We start from the raw sequence: 21,439 nt of genomic DNA, 5'->3' as shown, positions 1-21,439 counted from the left end.
GGTGATAATGTGTTTAATAACTGTGGTTATTAAACAAATTTAAATAAAACATAATAGACGAAAATATGCTGAGAAAAAAAAATAAAGAATTTGGAAACGCCCATATATATAATGCATTGTAAAGGCATTATAATGCATTCATAATGTCTCATAATACACCTTATAATACGTAAATACTTCTCTAACTACAGTTATAATACGTTAAGACTTCCCCTATTCATAGTTATACTATAGAGTATAATGCATTATAACACAAGCAACATTCAATTTTAATTATAATTAGTTAATGGTAATAATTATAATTTTCTTTATTTATTTATCACATTATACATTTGCACATATACAGTGAAATTCTTCTTTTCACATATCCCAGCTCTGCTCCAGGGGCACCGTATCATATGCCATGATACGGCGCCCCTGGAGCAGAGCTCAAGGGCCTTGCTCAAGGGCCCAACAGTGGCATCTTGGCAGTGCTGGGGCTTGAACCCCCAACCTTCTGGTCAGTAACCCAGAGCCTTAACCGCTGAGCCACCACTGCTCCGGCATAAGTGTTGTATAGTGTATAGTGTATAGTGATGTGATCATATTATAAGTGTTCTTTGTCTGCTTTAATTAAAGTTACAAAAGCAATATCTTCTTATAAACTTGTAACATACAATACATCACAAGTCAAACTTATATAATAGAAGTTATTTATAAAATAAGATGCACAAACATTAAAGTTCATTGAATAGAGTTCAGTATAGAATCAGATTGATTGTTTTTAAATGTTTACACCCCAGAAGTTTGGCTATTTTTTTCCTCTCACAGTCTGAGGGTCCTTTTAGGTGTTTTTTATGTGTCTTGCACTGAGGAGAGGCTTCCGTCTGGCCACTCTGCCATAAAGTCCAGATCGGTGGAGTGTTGCAGTGATGGTCGTCCTTCTGCAAGTTTCTCCCATCTCCACACATGATCTCTGGAGCTCAACCAGAGTGACCATCGGGTTCTTGGTCACCTCTCTTATTAAGGTCCTTCTCCCCCGATTGCTCAGTTTGGCCTGGCGGCCAGCTCTAGGAAGAGTCCTGGTTGTTCCAAACTTCTTCCATTTAAGAATTATGGAGGCCACTGTGCTCTTGGGAACCTTCAAAGCAGCTGAAATGTGTTTCTAGCCTTCCCCGGATCCTTGACGCAATCCTGTCTCTGAGCTCTGCAGGCAGTTCCTTTGACCTCATGGCTTGGTTTATCATTTGCTCTGATATGCATTTACAGCTGTAAGATCTTATATAGACAGGTGTGTGCCTTTCCAAATCATGTCCAATCAATTGAATTTGCCACAGGTGGACTCCAATCAAAGTGTAGAAACATCTCAAAGATGATCCAGAGAAATGGGACGCACCTGAGCTAAATTTCAAATCTCATGGCAAAGGGTCTGAATACTTATAACTTATGTCAGTGTGATATTTCAGTTTTTTTCTTAATGCATTTTCAAAGTTCTGGTTTTTGCTTTGTCATTATGGGGTATGGAATGTAGATTTATGTGAGAAAAAAAAATGTATATAATACATTATAACTTCTGCTGATAAAACTGGATGTTGCCCATGTTATAATGCATTATACTCTAAAGTATAACTACGAATAGGTAAGTATTATAACTGTGGTTGCAATTATTTATGAGGAGTTATAGCATATTATAAAAGGTGTATTATAAGACATTATTAATGCATTATAAATATGGGCATGCTTCATAGAAAGTGTTACCAAAATTGTTTTGAAAGAATTTATTGAAATAATCCAGTCTTAGTATGTTGTGTTAGATTAAAGTGTTGAACACCTGTAAAGTGAATCACTTCACGAGTAAATAACCACATTCATCCTATAAATATGAGATTAATCAGCTATATCCACAACATACAACTTGAAGCAAACGAACGCTTGAGCCAAGTTACACACTAGTCAGAATGTGTAACTTGCATTGTGAATACGCTGTTTCCATAAGGATGCTCTACACGCAATGCAACATCCTTAATGGTCTAAAACGCATAACGTAATTCAAATGTGTAGATAAACCTTTAATCTGTTTAATACATGCTTAAAGTTTGGTCTGTTACAGTTTGACACGTCTTTGTCATTTTGCACATAATGACCTAAAATGTTATTTTAGTCAACTAAAATGATATGCGAGTAAAACTATTGACTGCAATTTAAACACGTGTCAAAAGACTAAATTATAACTAAAATAAACAAGTACACGGCTACAAACAAGACCAAAAAAAACGACACAGTTGTGCGTGCAATTTAATGTGAAGCACAAAACAGCAATGTAGCATTTTGTCATGCTTCATCACTGCTCTTTGGAAAAAGTAGTTTGCAGCTACATTATTTGAAAACAGTGCATAAATGCACTTAGATTACTCAAAACTAACTATTTCCTTCATGACAAGGAAAAAACTTCATCTGTGCCACGTGGTGTCGAGTCTGCGTTTAAAAGTCGCCCGAGGTCGCGTCGCTCCCGGCTCCATCGGTTTAGCTCAGTCAAGCTTTCAAAGCGAGACAGGGTTAAAGAAATAGATGCATGAACCCTCGAGGGAGCGGAGTCACCCACATCCACTCCACGGCAAAGATGGAGAGAAGGCGAAAACAAAGCGCGGCCGCAGCTCTTCACATGAGTGGCTCTGCTGAGTGCTTTGTGTCAGACACATTTGTCTTGTTCGGCTCCAGAGAGACCTTCAGTGCCGAGATGATTCAAACAGCTCCCTTCTGTCCCGGCACGCAAACGACAGGCATTCATGACAAATTGGGGCCGAGCGACAGAGAGCGAGAATTCTTTGGGGTTTTAGGTGCCACTGGAGGAGAAAAGCAAACACTTTAGCAGGAGATCGTCTGATTAGTTCGCAACTGTCTGCAAACTAATCTCAGACGGCAGCGCACCAGAGGTCTGCGGAGGAGTCAGACGTGTTGTTTCACTCCTCAGATAAAGCCTCTCTGTGTGGTGGAAAGTGGCATCTTATCGCTTCAGGTACGAGTGTTGAGAAAGACGAGGCTGTTCTCTCAGTTTCAACGCTAATGGTACAAACATACATCATAAATGTCATCAGCCTCTCCTCACAAGTTTGACATGGTTTTCAGGGTTCCCACACTTTTACCAATGAATTGCCTTGACATTTCCATGACCTTCTGATTCCTGGATGAGGATTTTTAAAAACAATCTTGATGCAGACCGATTCGTCAATGAATCATTCATACTGATTTGTTCTCCCAATTCATGAAAACATCCCCTAAATAGAATGATTCACTCAAAAATTAGACATCATATTTGACTGTAAGATTCTAATGATTTCTGTAAGTTTTTCAGGCCTAAATTGTTTTTACATTTTTCTCAACTTTCCAACTAAGGGTGTGTTCACACTTGTAGTTCGGTTCTCTTGGTTCTCTTGGTCCGGACCAAAATAGAAAATGATACATTTAGTCCTGGTTCGCTTAGCGTTCACACTGGCATTTTTAACACCGAACCTAAAGATATAAAACAAAAGGCATCAGGATAAGGTCACAATCTGATCGGACAGCTTTTATGACGTATTTTTGCGACGGAACTTACCGAACATCCAAAACAATGCTGGCTGCTGGGCTAAATGCGCTCGTTGGATTTATATATGGTGGTATTTTTACCAGCTGAGAAGAAACAAAGAGCTAATGTGTAAAGGAGTCAAAACAGCGGCAGGAATTCCTCCGTTGCACACACAAACGAAGATATGCTGCAAGGAGACGGCGGTTCCGACGCCTGTACCGAACTGTATTGGGCAACATAGCTCCTATGATGAGAAGAACCAGGTATGCTTGAGGTCAGTATTACTTCCTGTTATTGGTCCGTTTAGACATCTTTGGTCCATGTTGCGTTCATATATCAAATCGAACCGCACCAGAGTTCGTTTGGAAGCAGACCGAGACCCACTATTCAGGCGGTCTCGGTCTGCTTGTTTGGTGTGCACCAAGGTTCAGATGGCAGCGTTCACACTTGTTCAAATGAACCGCACTAACAGAGCAATTGCACCAGAGTTTGCTTTAATCAAACCAAACCTGCCAAGTGTGAACACACCCTAAAATTACCTGATATTTCCAGATTTTCCATAATGGGAGTTTTTAAACACTTGTTGCCACAGCAACATTCAAGAGATAACATTTGAAAGATAATAAACTAACTTTCCTGATATATATATATATATTAGGGCTGTCGATTTAACGTTAATTCGGTGCGATTAATTATATTAAAAAAATAACACGTTAAAATAAACGCAATTAATCATGTCCCCGGACCGTAATAAGGAAGATTCCGGAGCAATTCAAGCTTGTAGTAACACCTGTTTTCTCCAGGGGGCAGTAAGCGAAACTCCAGCTGTATAGAAAACAGGCAGCTTATACAGAGAACAAACCACACTTACTGACAGCAGACAGCACAAGATGAGAACATGTTCTTGCATTCAAACACAGCTTGATGGAGCGCAAATCTGAACACAGGGATCTCAAGACTTGTGCTTCTAAGTTTCAAACTTAGTTTAACTTGAACCAGTGACCTAAAAATGGTACATGTATGATGCAACGCAACCGAGGTGCTCCAAAAGTGTCCGTCTGACGCAGGTGTACATTGACGCGTTCTTAACCAACTGAGACCGGAGTGTGACTGCTGTGTGCATTTGAGTGTGTCTGCATGTGTGGACATCATGTTTATCAGCACGCTGACATGTGAAAAATGAACAGATTTTTTAAAGCAGCATATCAAAAGAAACTATAGACTCTCCTCTTTACACCCAAACAGGTTTCAATGAAAAAACGTAAAGAGATTTCTTAGAGGCACTTTTGTTGTCACTGCGTCCACAGAAGCACTTCACGGAAATCAACATCATGCTGTTGTGTCACGTGACGCTTACTTTTAAATAACAGTGTAGAATCTTATGAACAGTATTCAGTCAGTTTTTAGCAAAGCCAAAATGCAACGTCCACGCATGTGGAAGCGAGGACGCATGAGGTTAAATAAGCCCTCATAATAAATCTCGGACTCATTGATGAATTCAAGTGCAAAATGTATCACTGTGAACTGTAGGATAAATGATTGGCTTATGTTCAATAATATGGAAATAAACAATAAATTGCATTATAAAGCCACTTTTTGTATTGTCTTTTAATGCTTCACATGTGTGCCAAAATAATGTAATGCATTTTAATTATCTGTATTATTTTTTATTTATATATATATATATATATATATATATATATATATATATATATATATATATATATATATATATATATATATATAAATAAAATATACATTTTTATTTTTATTATTTTTATAATTATTTAAATAAAACTATTTTATTATTTAATCATTATATATTGAATTATTGTTATTTGAGGGGCTTTCTCAGCAAATATTATATGTGATTAATTACATTAATTAATCGGCATACCATGTAATTAATTAGACTTTAAAAAATTATCGATTGACAGCCCTAATATTAATAATAATAATAATAATAATAATAATAATAATATATCAGAGCAGAGAAATAACTAGAAACATTTATATTCACTATAGAAATATTTGACTTTTCCAGGCCTGGAAAACACTATTTTAAATTCCCTGATATTTCCAGGTTTTCCATGACCGTGGGGACCCTGAGTTTTGCCTAGTTGCCACGGAAACACTTGAGATACCAATTGTTTTCCTGAAATGTTGAACGAAGTATTTTAGTCATAAAAGTTGAATAATTAGACTTCAATCATATTGCTCTTTTATTGATTGTTGTTTTTTTGAGGCCGGTTAGATTAGTTTTTCTTTGCACTTTAGTTAATCACAATAAATAGTCTAAAATAAAACGTTGGGAGGAATGAATACAGGTAATGTGGGACACTTAATCATCTATCATTATGTGCTTATTATTCCATTACTAAGTTCATCCAACTTGAAATGGGATACAAATGTTGCTATTTGGATCACATTTTGAATAAAACAAAATGCCCACTTTACCTGTATTCACCCTCATTTGTAAAAGTTATTATGGTTATTACCTCCCATCCAAAAGTCTGAGTGTAAGTCCTGCTTAAAACAACGCACAGACACATGTTTGAACAGTCTATCTTCATATATCTGGATGAGTTGAAGCATTCGACTCGACTGTGTTTTGAATTACACAGCACATATTGAATTACATGCCCTGGCAGAGGAATGATCCGTGCTAACCTCGCCAGTCCAGCGTTTCAGCGAGGGCAGAGGGCAGACGCTTGATGGATCGGAATTGCCTGAAATTGCTTACAAATTAGGGAGTAGAGATCTTCCTTCATATGCCGTTCCCACGTGCCCCAGCATTTCAAACGTGGAGCGAGGAGGCACAACGAGGAGAAAAGAAAATATGTAATTTGGCATCGTTTCCCTCGGCAGGTTCGAGCACCCAACGGGTCAGATCCGCCAAAACTAAAAGCCTGTAATCTGCAAGTGAGAGGCAAACTCCGCTTCAGAAGACAACTGATACAAGCAGCCCATCTCAGCAAAGATGGAGAGATATCGAAGGCCTAGAGTGGCTCTTCCTCATGAATTATGTAAACGGGGCAAAAGCTCGCCATTCTTTCCAGCATTTGGCTAAAGGGGCTAATTTGTATTTGTTGACTTTCGCCGCTATCGCGGCGCCCCATCGAACCATTGGAAGCTAAAGGGACCGCTGCGATATTCTTTTCATTATTGAGGTTAAAAAAATAGTCAGGGTTCATTTCACAAGCGCTCTAACTTTGAGTGATTCTTAATGTGGCAGATATAATCTAATATCAAACACATGGCACATGTTATGGGAGAGTTACGCTTTAAAGAGCACACTGTTTTTAGTAAAGTCACCACAGAAGAATCGGCTCATTCAAACAACTCAAAGTAACGTAGGATTTACAATAATATCCAAGAAAGTTCATCTAAAGCGGCCTTATTACTGTATCTGACAAACGACAGACGAGAAGTCATCCGACATTGAAAGATTTTAACTGGTGTGACAAGAGAGCATGTGACCGCCCGGCAAGATGTGATGTATTCTATTCAAAACGATGAGTGAGTAGTGAAAATATGAATGATTTTTGTTGGAAACTTTATTCCAAAATTCTTGTTTTGACCCAGTTACTATGAAAATAAACTTTTCAAATCAGATGATTGCAACACACTCCAAAAAAATTGGGACATTTGAGTGTTTACCACTGTGAAACATCACCAATTATTCTAATAACACAAGCATTTGGGCACTAAAGACACAAGTTTGTTGGAATTTTCCCCCATTCATCCATTATGCAGGTCTTCAGCTGCACAACTGTACGGGGTCTTCATTGCCGTATGGTGTGCTTCATAATGCACCACACATTCTCAATTGGAGATGGTCAGGACCGCAGGCATGCCACCCACATGCACTCGCACTCTCTACTTACACAGCCATGCGCTTGCAATCCAGGCAGTATGTGGTTTGAAGTTGTTCTGCTGGAAAATGCAGGGACATCCCTGGAAAAGACGGTGCTGGATGGAAGTATATGTTGCTACAAAATTTGTACATATCTGTCTGCATTATGGTGCCCTCACAGATGTGTGAGGTACCCATGCCATGGGCACAGACACACCCCTGGCCCATACAGACACTGGCTTTTGGACCTGACACTGATAACAGCTTGGATGGTCCTTTTCCTCTGTGGCCCAGATAACACGACAGCTGTGCTTTACAAAAGCCATTTGAAATGTGGACTCGGACCAAAAAACATGATTCCACTGTTCTACTTTCCATCTAAGATGAGACCGAGCCCAGAGAAGTCAGCAGCGGTTCTGGACAGTGATGATGTATGGCTTCTCCTTTACATAGTAAAGTCTTAACTTGCATCTGTGGATGCAGCGGCGAGTGGTGTTGACTAACAAAGGTTTACTAAAGTAATCCCAAGCCCATGTTCATGATATCCATTACAGATGAATGATGTTTTTTAAGACAGTGACGTCTGAGGGATCAAAGATCACGTGCATTCAGAAGTGGTTTTCGTCTTGCCCTTTACGCGCCAAGATTTGAGCAGATTCCTTGAATTCTTTAACTATATTGTGCACTATAGAGAGTGAAATGCCCCAAATCCTTCCAATTCGTCTTTGGGGAACATTGTTCTCAAAGTGATGGATTATTTGCTGAAGCATCTGTTGGCAAATTGACAAGTCTCAAATGATCCTTGCTCTTGAAGGACTAGGCTGATTTTGGAGGCTCCTTATATACTATGACACGATTGCCTCACCTGTTTAACAATCGCCTTATTATTTCAACTCATCAAATTGTTATTAGTCTTAAATTGCCCGTCTCAACTTTTTTGGAGCATGTTGCAATCATCTGATTTGAAATTACTGTACATTTTAGAGGTCGACCGATATATCGGTTTTGCCGATTAATCGGCACCGATAACCAATAGTTCCAGAAATCAGTTTTTCCCCGTTGCGCCTGGTGCTGGAACGGCTGGGAAGGGTCTGCTGTCGTTATACTGTATGAGAGCGGCACTTCACTGATGCCTTGTTTTGACATGCGAGACTACACTCTGCATGGAGCAGAACACTTCAGATGCCGATTTAAAACAACAACAACAACGAAAAGGTATGTATACAGTACACGTTGTCATATAAAATAATTTGTTGACTAGATGCTGCATTAGTAGAGAACAGCAGTATATTTGCTGACAAGGCTGAGAGGACGCTAACATAAGCTAACATAAGCTAACCGCAAGTGGTTAGAACAATGGGACAAAAATACACCCAAATGTTTAAATGTCACGATTGTTACCATCTATTTGCATTAGTTTATATCCAGCTGGTCACGTTTACGCATTCGTTAGCCAGCAAAGTTGCATATTTAAAAGCTAGTGACATGAGAAAGCAAATTAATATCTTCATGCAGTCGAGAGAAACGTATAATCAGAAACACATCTGATTTCAATTAACTGTTTTTTATCCTCTCAGTAATACGATGACTTCTTGATGATTCTTATGCTCAAAAAGGCGAGACACAGAGCAACTAATACAGCTTAACAGAAAGCAGGTGTCTCAATATGCTTTTGAAGCTCTTTAAATTACACACATCATCTAAAAAACAGCACTCCTGGCATGAGATGCTGAATAAACAAAAACAACGCGAAACAAAGACGTTCGTTTAGCGCACGTTTACATAGAAAAACAAATGGATGGTTGCAAAAGCGTTCGGTGTGAACAGGCCCTTACAGTTGGTGGAGGTCTTTGGCTGTTGCGTCTTGCTCTCTTAAGCGTTTCTCAGATTATGAGTTGTTTAAACGCTTTGTCAGGAAAGATGTTCAACTTAGAAATGTGCCTCTCAAGATCCTCGCATTCGGTTCCAGTCTGTCGTGTTTTGTCTTATTGAACAGCCCCTGACCTGTGCTCATAGTCTGATCCGCTTCACCCCCGAGTTCAGCCGGATACCACTGCTATCTGGGAATATTGCTACTCTACATACAACTGTACTGAATAAAACAATGTGGTATTTCACTGTTATTACGAAGCTTGAGTCTGGAGAAGTAGGAATCAAGTGTAACACCATGTGAACTGTCTATTGAAGCGTTTCCCCCCTCATTTTAATTTTGAATTAACATTTGAGAATATGGACCAACTAAAACTTTATTTATGCACATTAGTTGAAAATGAAATGCTCTTTTTTTTTTTTTTTAACAGCCAGGATAGGTATGTTCTATGCAATAATATAACGGTGCTGAATGGTTTATGTAGTTATTGCACCCTCTTGTGGACTAAAGAAGCAACGTCAATTTAAAAATCAGCTGACTTTACAATTTGCATATTAGTTCATATATATTAATATTTATATATTTATTTCATTTTAAAAAGTACAATACATTTTCATGGTTCAGTCAGTACTGTTTATTTTTGTAATAAAGTTCAGCACTATTTTACTTTGAGTGTTTTTTCATTCAGTATACATTTTAAAAACTATCGAATTATTAATCGGTTATCGGCAGGCACTGCCCAACTTAGTTATCGTAACGGTAAAATCCACTATCGGTCGACCTCTAGTACATTTTCAAAGAAACTATGAACTATTTTACCTTCACAAGGTAAATCATATATGTAGTTGTAGTGTTTTCAATATAGCAAAGGGTGAATATAATTTACAAATCACTCATTTTTGTTTTTATTAGCATTTTTCATACTGTACCAACTTTTTCGGAATTGGGGTTGTAGTATACACATGAACTAGCAGTGCCTTTATTTAATCAATGTTCAATAATGAGTGTTTGTCAGCACACTCAGAAATCTCATTTTATAGAAAAATTTTTTTTTTATTGTTTTAATTTATTTTATTGCCACCCAATTGGTCAACACACATACCGAGTCCTAATGTCCCCTACATAGGATATCGTAGAAATCAATGGGTGTGTCTCATCTCGCTCTCTAGCTTCCCATGTCGTGATTCAGTACATCGTGAACACTCCTTGGTTTGTACTGTGCATTCTGGAAACGTTTCAGCACACGAACGATTTTTCGATTGCGACAGCCCTAGAAATGACCGATTCACTGACCAATGCCCCAACTACTGAACTAGGGAGCTGACTGAGACACACCCATTGTCTGTTTTACTATTTGGCATCTCTGAAAAGCCCAGGATGTCCACTTTAGATCAACAAAAGATCAACAAAATGTATACAGTTGTTGGCTTTGTTAGTTTGTTTCCTGAGGTTTGCTCACCGGGCCCGCAAGAAAAAAAAGAATCATCAAAATATGAACTACTGTCTTGACCAACACAAAATAGGTATTGTCATATGTTGTTGGAATGCTCTTAAAGAGTAGAATACAACCAGTCTATTTGTTTTACTCGCAGACAAAAATATAGCGAGTAATAGCCAAGTATATGTCTTTGACAATTATGTTGGTGTTGCTTATATGCCACATTTTCACTTATAACTTCACGAAAATTAAAAGGAACATAAAATATCACATTACATTATTTAGAGGAGGTGTAATCAGATGTATAGATCATTAGATAATCTACATGAAGCACAATGTTACATATGGCCACAGGAGATGGTGCCAAATACATGACACAGACTCAATGATGACTCAAATGACACAGAATGAAACTCATTCTGTGAAATCTCATTACTAAAATCATGTCTGCATGCTATACAAACCTTTAGTCATTGTTGTGTTTGCATGTGTAATTAGTTCTTATGTACAATTATTATGTTTTATTTGTTTGGAGAGGATTTTGGACACTATGATAAATTATTTTTGTAATGCTATAACGTTTGATTGCTTTATCGTATCAACACAAACTTTTTCTCAGTTAAAGTTGACATGATTGGGAACAAAACAAAAGCAATTTTTTGGAGCCGCATTATTTAAACCCTGAGATAATGTCAAATAAAAAAAAAAATGAGAAAAAGTACATTTTTGGCTCAATCGTTTGTGATTTTTCAGCAGTTTATTAGGCTGCGAATATCTCAATTTATCAATCTATATCATAAAAAAAATTAAAAAAAATAATACGTTTTCTTTACAATAATACCAAACACTTGACCCTCCTTGTATTTTGTTGTTGTTTTGTTTTTGTAGAGTTATAAGCCTTTAATTTTGGGTATGCCACTGAAACAGGAAATCTTTAAAAATGCCTTCAGAGCTTAAAGGGTTAAAGCAAACATACTGTTATTCTACAGACTGGGTTTAGACTAGGTTTTTTGAAAATCCCTATACAAAGATCCGAATTATAAATTGCAACTCCTCCTACAGCACTCAAATTACATCTGCCAAACATGGTACAGACCTTCAGACTGTTCTGAAATAGTGAGCTGTTTTTTTTATAACTGATCGCATTTACAGTTTCCGCTCAGAGGACGATCAAAACTTAGAAAAACCCCATAGACTTACACTGACGGAATGTTCAAATTGGCCAACGGAATGCTCGTTAATTCAAACCCCATCTGCCAAAAATTTAAATGTAAACAAACACAAACAAGGTCTTTAATCTCCTTTAAATCTCTTTTAGATCAATCTATGAATCCATCCATCCATATATCTGTCTCTCTAGATTGATCAATCGATATATTAGTGATTTATATGTTATCTGATGTTATCCGACTATCTATCTATCTATCTAGCTAGCTGGCTGTTTAAACTTCTAAAACTCTTAAACTTCCAGATTTTGTAAGAGCTAACATCAAAGTATGTCTTGACAAACTTTATCTAGTTATTTCTACCTCTTATTATTATTATTACGGTTTTTATAGACATTATAATAAACAACAACAACAACGTAGTAATTCTTCAGCATATTGAGAGTACAAATTCATAGATATGATTTAGAAAGGTTTTGCATGTGCAGAAATAAATGACATGTACACATTGAATCACTTATTTACTTTTTGAGGTATATTTGCAACGTAAATGATCATTTTTATTGCATCTACATTCAATACCATCGAACCTACCGAGGTAGCAGGCGTTTAGAATTAAGTCGTTTTTTCACCAGCAGGTAATTATTACATTATTCTGCCTTCATGAGATGAATGCACATGAATGACACCAAAAACTTCTCATAAGCTCTTGAAAGCTCTCCGAAAATGGATCGAGACACTTCACAGCCGCCGTGAACGCGTTCTGTTCCGCAAGGTCATAAAAATGACACAAGCATGTAAACTCTGCAGCTTTGATCTGAACACAGGAGATTACACACAGACGGATGGCAGGTTGCGCTGGAAGATTCATTTGCGTGGAGGAGCCGCTAATTCGAGGAATGACGTCCGCTCCACTTTTCCATGTCAGAACAAAGCGTTGCTCCATCACTCAGATGCGAGGTGTAACAAATTTGACCCCGGTGGAAGCGCTGTATATTCAGCACGCCTCTGACAGATTGTTTGCTAGGCGGGAAACATATTTCAGGAGAACGTAACCATCCCATGATGCACCTGTGAATGGCGAGCTCAGGTATTTGAGGTAACGGCACATTAAATCACGCGCTTGCAAGGAGTTCACATGGACGGCGTGCGTTTCTAAACACACACCTCACCCGGCCCTTTGTCCCCCTTCAAATACTGCTGGAGAGCCTGTTTTCACAACATTTAAAGAGCAAGTGAGAGGAAGTTTTTGATTGAGCTACTTAATAAATCAGTGTGTACAAGAAAGGCCTCCGGGGTGGAATCAGTCCTGAGGGTTTTATTTTGGGTGCACGTCTGACGTTTTCACCATTCGACATTCCTGAGAGATTACGGCACAGCGCCGCTCGTGATTCTCGACTAAACAACAGCGATTTCATGGAGAATAAAAGGTGACATGTGTTTGCTGATCTTCTGCCCGATCCAAACACATACACATACCTCTCCTGCAAAATAACCTTGTTCTCCTTCTTCCAAGTGTCTTTGAAATCGGTGGAGAACTCGTGCCAGACGGAGAAGAACGTGTTTGGTGAAACCTCTTTTTCTCCACTCTTGGCCTTCACCGAGAAGAACACACACAGCTCTAAGAACCTGTTCAGAGAAAATAAACAACAGAGCTCATGAAATGCTGACAAGATATTCCCTGTGAATAACAAAGGATGATTAAAGCAATCTCTTTACATTTTGTGAGTCTCACTCAGTTGTGTCTCTTGAGTTTCCAGCTCTGTTTTCGCTGTAAAAAAGACAGACAGAAAAAAACGTCATAAGCTATTTATTTTTAATTACATTAAGGCCAGTTACGCAGTTAATTAACGCAGTTTCTTCTGCGGAACACAAACGAAGGTATTTTGAAGGATGCATGATGTGTTGACATCCATACAATGCACTTCAATGGGGTCCAACACTTTCAAGCTCCAAAAAGACATAAAGGCAGCATAAAAGTCAAGATGCGGATGTCAAGATTTATAGTGAATAAGGACTTACTCAATACAGGGTTCCCACTCTTTTCAAGGCACCAGGACATTTTATGAGCCCAACGGGTGTAATATTTAAGCCAAAACAAACGAGAGGTCATATATATTGTGGTTATTCTGAATTCCATATTTTACATTTTAATTGAATTGCATTATTAAAAATTGTGTCTCAAATAAATCGATTAAAGCTTTGATCCAATGAAAATATAACTATTTTTAATTGTTTAAAACTTTGTCAAAGTGTGATTATTATACATGGGCCAGTGTGATTATTTTTATTATTTATTTATTTATTTATTTTTCTCCCCAATTTGGAATGCCGAATTCCCAATGCGCTCCAAGTCCTCGTGGTGGCGTAGTGACCCACCTCAATCCGGGTGGCGGAGGACGAATCTCAGTTGCCTCCGCGTCTGAGACAGTCAAACCGCGCATCTTATCACGTGGGTTGTTGAGCGCGTTACCATGGAGACATAGCGTGTGTGGAGACTTCACGCCATCCACCGCGGCATCCATGCTCAACTCACCACACGCCCCACCGAGAGTGAACCACATTATAGTGATCACGAGGAGGTTACCCCATGTGACTCTACCCTCCCTAGCAACCAGGCCAATTTGGTTGCTTAGGAGACCTGGGTGGAGTCTCTCAGCACGTCCTGGATTCGAACTCGCGACTCCAGGGGTTGTAGTCAGTGTCAGTAGTCACTGAGCTACGCCAAAATGCGTAGATCTTGTTGAACTTGTTCATGAAAAAAGCAGATCTTGCATTTAAAAAAAAAAAAAAAAAAAAAGCAGAGTTGGGCACACCTGGAGTAGCCAATCTCTGTCAGCTTTTTATATTATAGATCTGCGTTGGGTGTCTGTTGGCTTTAGATACTGTTTGCACAATCGTTTTCTTGTTATTCAATCGTAAGATACAGTACATCAAAACTTAAGCAAATCAACACATTTTAGCCAAACGTAACTTTATGCAATTAGAGTAATTTAATATTGTTTCCGATTACTCGATTAATCGGCAGATTACTCGAGTACCAAAATAATCGATACTGACAGCCCTACACTGGATTACCTTTCTGATGCTTATGTCATTTGGAGCTTGAAAGTTTTAGACCATATTGAATTGCATTGTAAAGTAAAACAAATATCAAGTATCCAACAAATATCTTCATTGTGTTTCTCAGAAGAAAGTCGTACGAGCTTGAGATGGCATACGGGTGAGTAAATGATGAGAGAATTATCATTTTTGGGTGAACATATCCTTAAGTTGAGTGGACTAATTTTCGATACTTATGTTTTTTGTATGTTCTTGTGACTTTTCTCTCTTGCATTCACATGTACAACAGGAACCCCTGTGGTGATGTAATCCATTTCGACTGGTTTTCTTTTGACATTTGTTTCTGTGCATGACAACTGCAACAAAAACGATGGAGGATTCCAGGATCGGCATTACGTGCACTTAGCCTGTTTTACACGCCGAACTCGGCAGAAAATGCATTAAAAAGGCACTATAAACATATTTATCAATGTGATCCTTTGAAATAAAAGGCTTTTCTGAAATGATATAAAATACTGCCGTGAACTACACACCCCTTTATTGACAAAAGACATCGGTGTCGGTCAGTGACAGCCACAAACTCTCTTATTTAGCAGTTTAGGTAGAGTTTGACTCCCGTTACCTGCAAATTAATTGCCATATGGATGTAAATGTGATCCTCCTCCTCATAGTAATTAGATTTCATGATGGTCAAGTTAATAATAGTACTCAATTAATACATTTATTGCTGTTATCACAGGAAAAATTCAATGTAATAACCCAAAAATCACTTTATTTTCTATATTGAACGGCAACTCTTAGGGTCCTATGAAATCCATTTAATATTTACCCAAATTCCATGTTTTCAGTTTTATTATTTCTAACTTCCTGATTTAATCAAATTAATTTTTATAAAATTAAAACAGAACAATTGCTTTATTGATATATTAAACTTTATATAACATGCAACTGTTAATAATAATAATAATAATAATAATAATAATAATAATAATAAAATAAAAAAATCAAATGAAGTGCTTCTATACAGATCCTCACAGCACAATCCAAAACACAACATTGGAGTTATTTTTTGTTAAATACAGCGCTGCACAGTAGACCATCACATTATTAATGAAAGTACTAATAAAAACTTTTATTCAGTACAACATTAGTATTACTACTTTTTGTTGTTGTCGCTAACTTTGTAAACATGTAATTCTGGTTCTGTTCACTCTCACATCACTTTGAATAGTCTCATTTTATTCCACTAGATGGCAGAAAGCACTAGAAAAAATAATGTTTCTCTCGATCACATTCCATCACAATACACAGATCTGAAATGTAGGTGGCGCTCTAACACATTTTATCCCTCACAGATGTGCTCGTCCATAGACATTCAGTCTAATTTTCAGTTCAAGCACCACCCTCATTATTTCATTGAATATCTCGGCCTCTGAGTGGACTAGAAGCTCAATCTAGGTGTCATTAGAAAGCTGAGACCCTCCCGGTCCCCTTAAGGTAAAAGCAGATTAGGGATGCACCGATCATGATTTTTCATGGCCGATTCCGATAGCCGATTTTTTTCTTTAGGCAACAGACGAGCAAGAATGAAAGAGTTAATCAAAAAGATGTTTATTTGCTCTTTCACAGGCCAAACTGGCCTTAAGTAAAAAAATATCTGTAGCTATGTGAAATTAGAGGCAACAACTGCATATTGAGCACTAGTGGTGTACCGATTAGGAAATTTGAGGCTGATCTATTTATTTATTTTTAACACTAAGGGTACGTTTACACGACAATGATGTACTAAAAACGGAAACATTTTTCCTTTGCGTTTTTGAAAAGTTTCGCGTACAGACGACAACGTTGTCAAAACAATCCCCGTTCACACGGATCTGCGAAAACGACTAAAAATGCTGTATTATGCATGCCAGGCCAGTAGTTGGCGATGTCACTTTGTAAAGAAACACTACGCGCCTGTGCACATAAGCATACACTTTGCTGGAGAAGCGTCAATAAACTCAATCTTGAGCAGCACAAACACAGTCCTGTAGTCCGCCATTGTAGTTTTGAATGTCTCGTGCGTTGTTTTGAAGTACTCGCGCGCATGCCTATAGACTGAACACATAATACACGTGCGCATGACATCATTGTTTTCACAAATTCACGTTTTTGTATGTTTACACGGAGACGATAACGGCATTGTTTTCAAAAACGTGCACTTTGGAACCCGTTTTCAAAAGTTTGCATTTTCAGGCCCCAAACGACGTGTAAACGAACAGCCAAAATGCATAAAAAGCTTTCAGTTTTTAGTTGAAAACGTTGTCGTGTAAACGGCCCCTAAGATCGGCCGATACCGATTTTTTTAAAGCGAACTTTGCCACACTTTTGCAAGTTATATGCTGCAGTTATGTTTATGCCCCACACAGTAAAATTACAGTAACACTTTACAAAAAGGTTAAATTTGTTATTAACAACATTACTGTAATTAACATGAACTAATGAACTTAAATGTTAGTTACAACATATACTAATACATTTTTAAAATCAAAAGTTGTATTAGTAACATTAATGCACTTTGAACTAACATGAACAATGAACAATTTTATTAACTAACATTGATTAGTAAAAGATAGTTCATTGTTCATGATACCTAATACATTAATGTTAAAGAAATGAAACCTTTTATAAATTTACCAAAATTACATTAAACTGACATTGTGAATTGCTAACATTTATATGTTTTGAAACAGTTATGAAGTCAATATCAAAAAGTAATTGTGACATACTGGCAAGCAGTAAAAACCATGAGAGCATCACACACAGCAGAGATACTTTAAAAAATAAGAAAAATATCCATTACAAGCTCTCAAACTGCTCCAGTGAGAAATCATTAATATGTATGATTTGTTTACTGTCTTTGGCATATTGTTGTAACACAAATCACAAATTAAGCAAATGCGTGAAGACGCGGTGCCGTTATTGAAGGTTAAACAGTTACATCTGTTATTAGTGGTATTGTGACTAATATTAATCTGATTTAAATTGGGATCCTCACAGAATAGCACTGAGATGAGTGACTGATGAGATATTGACTGACACCCGCAGAGCGCGCACGTTTGACCGACACCCGCAGAGCGCGCACGTTTGACCGACACCCGCAGAGCGCGCACGTTTGACTGACACCCGCAGAGCGCGCACGTTTGACTGACACCCGCAGAGCGCGCACGTTTGACTGACACCCGCAGAGCGCGCACGTTTGACTGACACCCGCAGAGCGCGCACGTTTGACTGACACCCGCAGAGCGCGCATGTTTGACTGACATCTGCAGAGCGTGCATGTTGAAGGGAGTGAAGCTAAAAGCGATCATGATCCCTCAGTCTCTATAGCTCCACACAACATCTGATTGTCACGACTCACGTCATGTATTTGCATGTTTACTTGTTGTTTAATTCATTTTTATACCCGTTAGCAGTCTCTTTATGCTCATCCTGCTCACTGTGCAACGAGTCAGAATGACTACCGTAACGACTCATACACATGCAGCTTAATATTCATATTCAATGTGTAATTCTTACACATTTTTAAAAACAAACGGAATATTCATCTGTATTACAGCATGTCTGAAAGTTTAAAGTCGTGAATGCTTAGAATGGCCCACAACTCGCCCTCCACAGGTCATTCTGTCATGCATCAAGGGCTGAGCAAGTGCTCATTCATTAGAGGAGCAGTGTATGTGTGATTCCTGTGTGCTGCAAAAAAAAAAAAAAAAAAGATCGGCCCTAATTCTAGCCACGATCGGCTGATCACGGATTTAAGACGAATATCGTCCGATTCCGATCGGTGCACCCCTAAAGCAGATATGAAGTTTTTAGCTATTTGGGGCTTACAGCAGCAGTTATCAGTGCATAAAGAAACATTTGTATTTGACGACTTACAGAAATAATATTTCACTTTGTGATTCTTTCGAACTGTGGTATTAGTGCAACAAAAACTATACAGTCACACTTGTGAGAATGAGAGCTTTCATTTGATATATGACTTGTCCATTTATGTGCTATGTGAAGGACTTTTATTTTATATAAATATTTCTACCCCATTACCTCTAGGGGGCGCTAATTTTCAACACGAATGTTTTGAGGCCTTATTTTGTTATTTTAAGTAACAAATGTAGAAGAGATGGTTATCCCTGTAAAGATCATATTCTAATCTTTCAAATGATACCTCATATGCCTGACTTACATAAGGACACTTTAACATTTTAAACGCAAGCTAGGACATATCACGATTTTAATTTGTATTATTTTTCCATTCATACATTTATAACAAATACGTCAAATTCTGTGACATTTCACATTGTGTAGTTAACAGCTAAATAGCATAGCTGAACAGCAGCTACAGTATAGCAGTTGCTGACTCTCTGCTAAACATCTGCTTTTGTTTCTCAGAAGAAAATGTGAGTAAAGAATAAACTATTTCTAACACACAAAAAAGTGTCAGAGAGAAAGAGAGAGAGAGAGAGAGAGAGAGAGAGCGCGAGAGAGAGAGGCTTCCTCAGAAGCCTAAAGGTCAGCAAGGGTCACCGCTCAAGGTAATCTTGGACAAATTAAGGCCAGTAGAGGTTAAGGGTTCCACACCACGAAGGACCCCGAATCAGCCACAACCCGTCTATCTGTCAAGAGAACTGTCTGTCTGAGACAGCACATGCTGAACAGTGAGTAAAAATGCATGCGAGTGTGCGTGTTTAGAGTCAGTTGTATGTATAAAACTGTATGTAAAAAATATATCAATGAGCTTTAATTCTGTGTGTGTGAATTATGATTTCCCGTGACATTTGAGTGTGTGTGTGTGTGTGGTGCTCTGCTCTGTGAGGGTCAGCGACAGAGATTAATGCGACTTAGGGTCAGTGAAGTCTCATGCTTGCAGCGCTGGGGGTAACGACGCATTAGCAAAACCTGCTATGCTGCAAAAAACCCCAGCGCATGCTAATGGCAATCAGGCATGTAATTTTCACCCCCCAAAATAACTGGATTCTCAAGAGAGACGCAGGAATTCTTTGCCACTGACGGGAGAAATTTAAGGAATTCCAGAGTTTAATTGACACTAGTTGACCTTCAATGATCCCGACATAATCCCACAACATTAGAACTACACACACATTTCATAAGCTAAAACGTATGCAGTTTTTGTGTTGCAAGAAATGCAAAACCACAGATTACAGAGGAAAAACAGGGACAAAAAAAAAAAAAAAACACCCCGATTTGATGACGCATCATGACTCCCTCTTGAATAATTGTGGAACGATCCACAACTGCTCAAATTAAGAATTTTTCAGTTACATTTAACACAGCACAGCGGCGGCATAAAGGAAATGTATTTGCATAGGGGCGAACCTTCACACATATTTAGCAACGAGCCACATTTGGGCCACATCCACACTTACACCTTTACGTTTGAAAACACATTCATTTTGCTAAGTTTACACTAGAACAGTGTTTTTCTCCAGCTATTATGGAGCGATACAAAAACACTTCACTATCGCCAAAGTCTTTCTAGCAAGTCAGTCTGTCGGGCGTCTTTGAAACGCTCTCGGGAGGTTATTTCCAGTCATGGCAGTGCAGCTCCTATCTATTTGAATGGAGAAAGACTGAAATCTCAAGATTACGATCAAAGAACATATTTTAAATCAGCAGTAAAATCTGACAACACTGGTATCATAAATTGTGCTGCTTTACCTCATTTTTTAAATGCAAAAAAATGCAATTTTCCCGGCTTGTATAGCTAATGCGCATGCGCTCTAGAGTTGATTGACAGGTGATGTTTGTATCTAAAAGCTGATTGACTCTTAACTGTGAGGCGGGACTTCCTTTCTACATCCGTTGACCGTTGGGTGCTCAGAGTTTCTTGGTTGAGCGTTCCAATTTCTCCCATTAATTTCAATAGAAGTGGCCCGTCTCTGCTAAATAATCTCTGCTATCGCATACTTTAGAATCAGGTTTCTAACGCCATCGTTTTCCAGAGTTTTTAAATATAATCGGTGGATGTGGCGTAATTGTTGTGAACTGTTTTATAATTGCATTGTGACTCCCTGAATCAAAATGTGCTGGATGTTTGATGAGTGATACTCAGGTGAGATCTCGTCACAGACTCACCTTCACTTACAAACTTCTCCATCTCATCTTTAAAGGGCTGCAGATGTTCTTCTGTCGTGACAGAGCAAACCTTCTCCACCTCTGCAGTGCACACTGGGAAATAAAGTTAAAGTGTGTCATTTCAACACTTTTAATGTAGTTAGACAAGGAAATCAGGAATCACGTGATTATTTTACCTCGCAGATCTTTCCGGAGCTTCAGCAGATCTTTAGTGAAGTCCTCAAACTTCATCTGAGACGCCTGGAACAGATCGTGAGGTTCTGGGAGAGGAAACACACACGTTTCTCTACCAGCGTCCTGAAACACACACACAGTCCTTTCAATGGTGTGTTTTAGATATTGGATTATTGTAGTGAAACATCATTGCTGT

At 38.3% G+C, this 21,439-nt stretch overlaps 1 protein-coding gene across 1 annotated transcript in view; it reads right to left on the bottom strand.

The window, feature by feature from the left end:
• fmn2b (formin 2b) overlaps positions 1-21,439 on the bottom strand; it is a 90,966-nt gene that overhangs the window by 8,591 nt on the left and 60,936 nt on the right. The window contains exons 16-19 of the mRNA XM_051667854.1: positions 21,246-21,366; positions 21,070-21,162; positions 13,594-13,645; positions 13,354-13,503 (exon numbers count right to left, since the gene is read on the bottom strand). Of these exons, the coding sequence (XP_051523814.1) occupies positions 13,354-13,503; positions 13,594-13,645; positions 21,070-21,162; positions 21,246-21,366 (416 nt within the window). The remainder of the gene's footprint in view (positions 1-13,353; positions 13,504-13,593; positions 13,646-21,069; positions 21,163-21,245; positions 21,367-21,439) is intronic.

The sequence above is a fragment of the Myxocyprinus asiaticus genome, chromosome 32, assembly GCF_019703515.2.
Source record: "Myxocyprinus asiaticus isolate MX2 ecotype Aquarium Trade chromosome 32, UBuf_Myxa_2, whole genome shotgun sequence".
Lineage (NCBI taxonomy): Eukaryota > Metazoa > Chordata > Actinopteri > Cypriniformes > Catostomidae > Myxocyprinus > Myxocyprinus asiaticus.
Note: the sequence above shows the minus strand (reverse complement) of the source record. Positions and strands in the feature narration are given on the sequence as shown.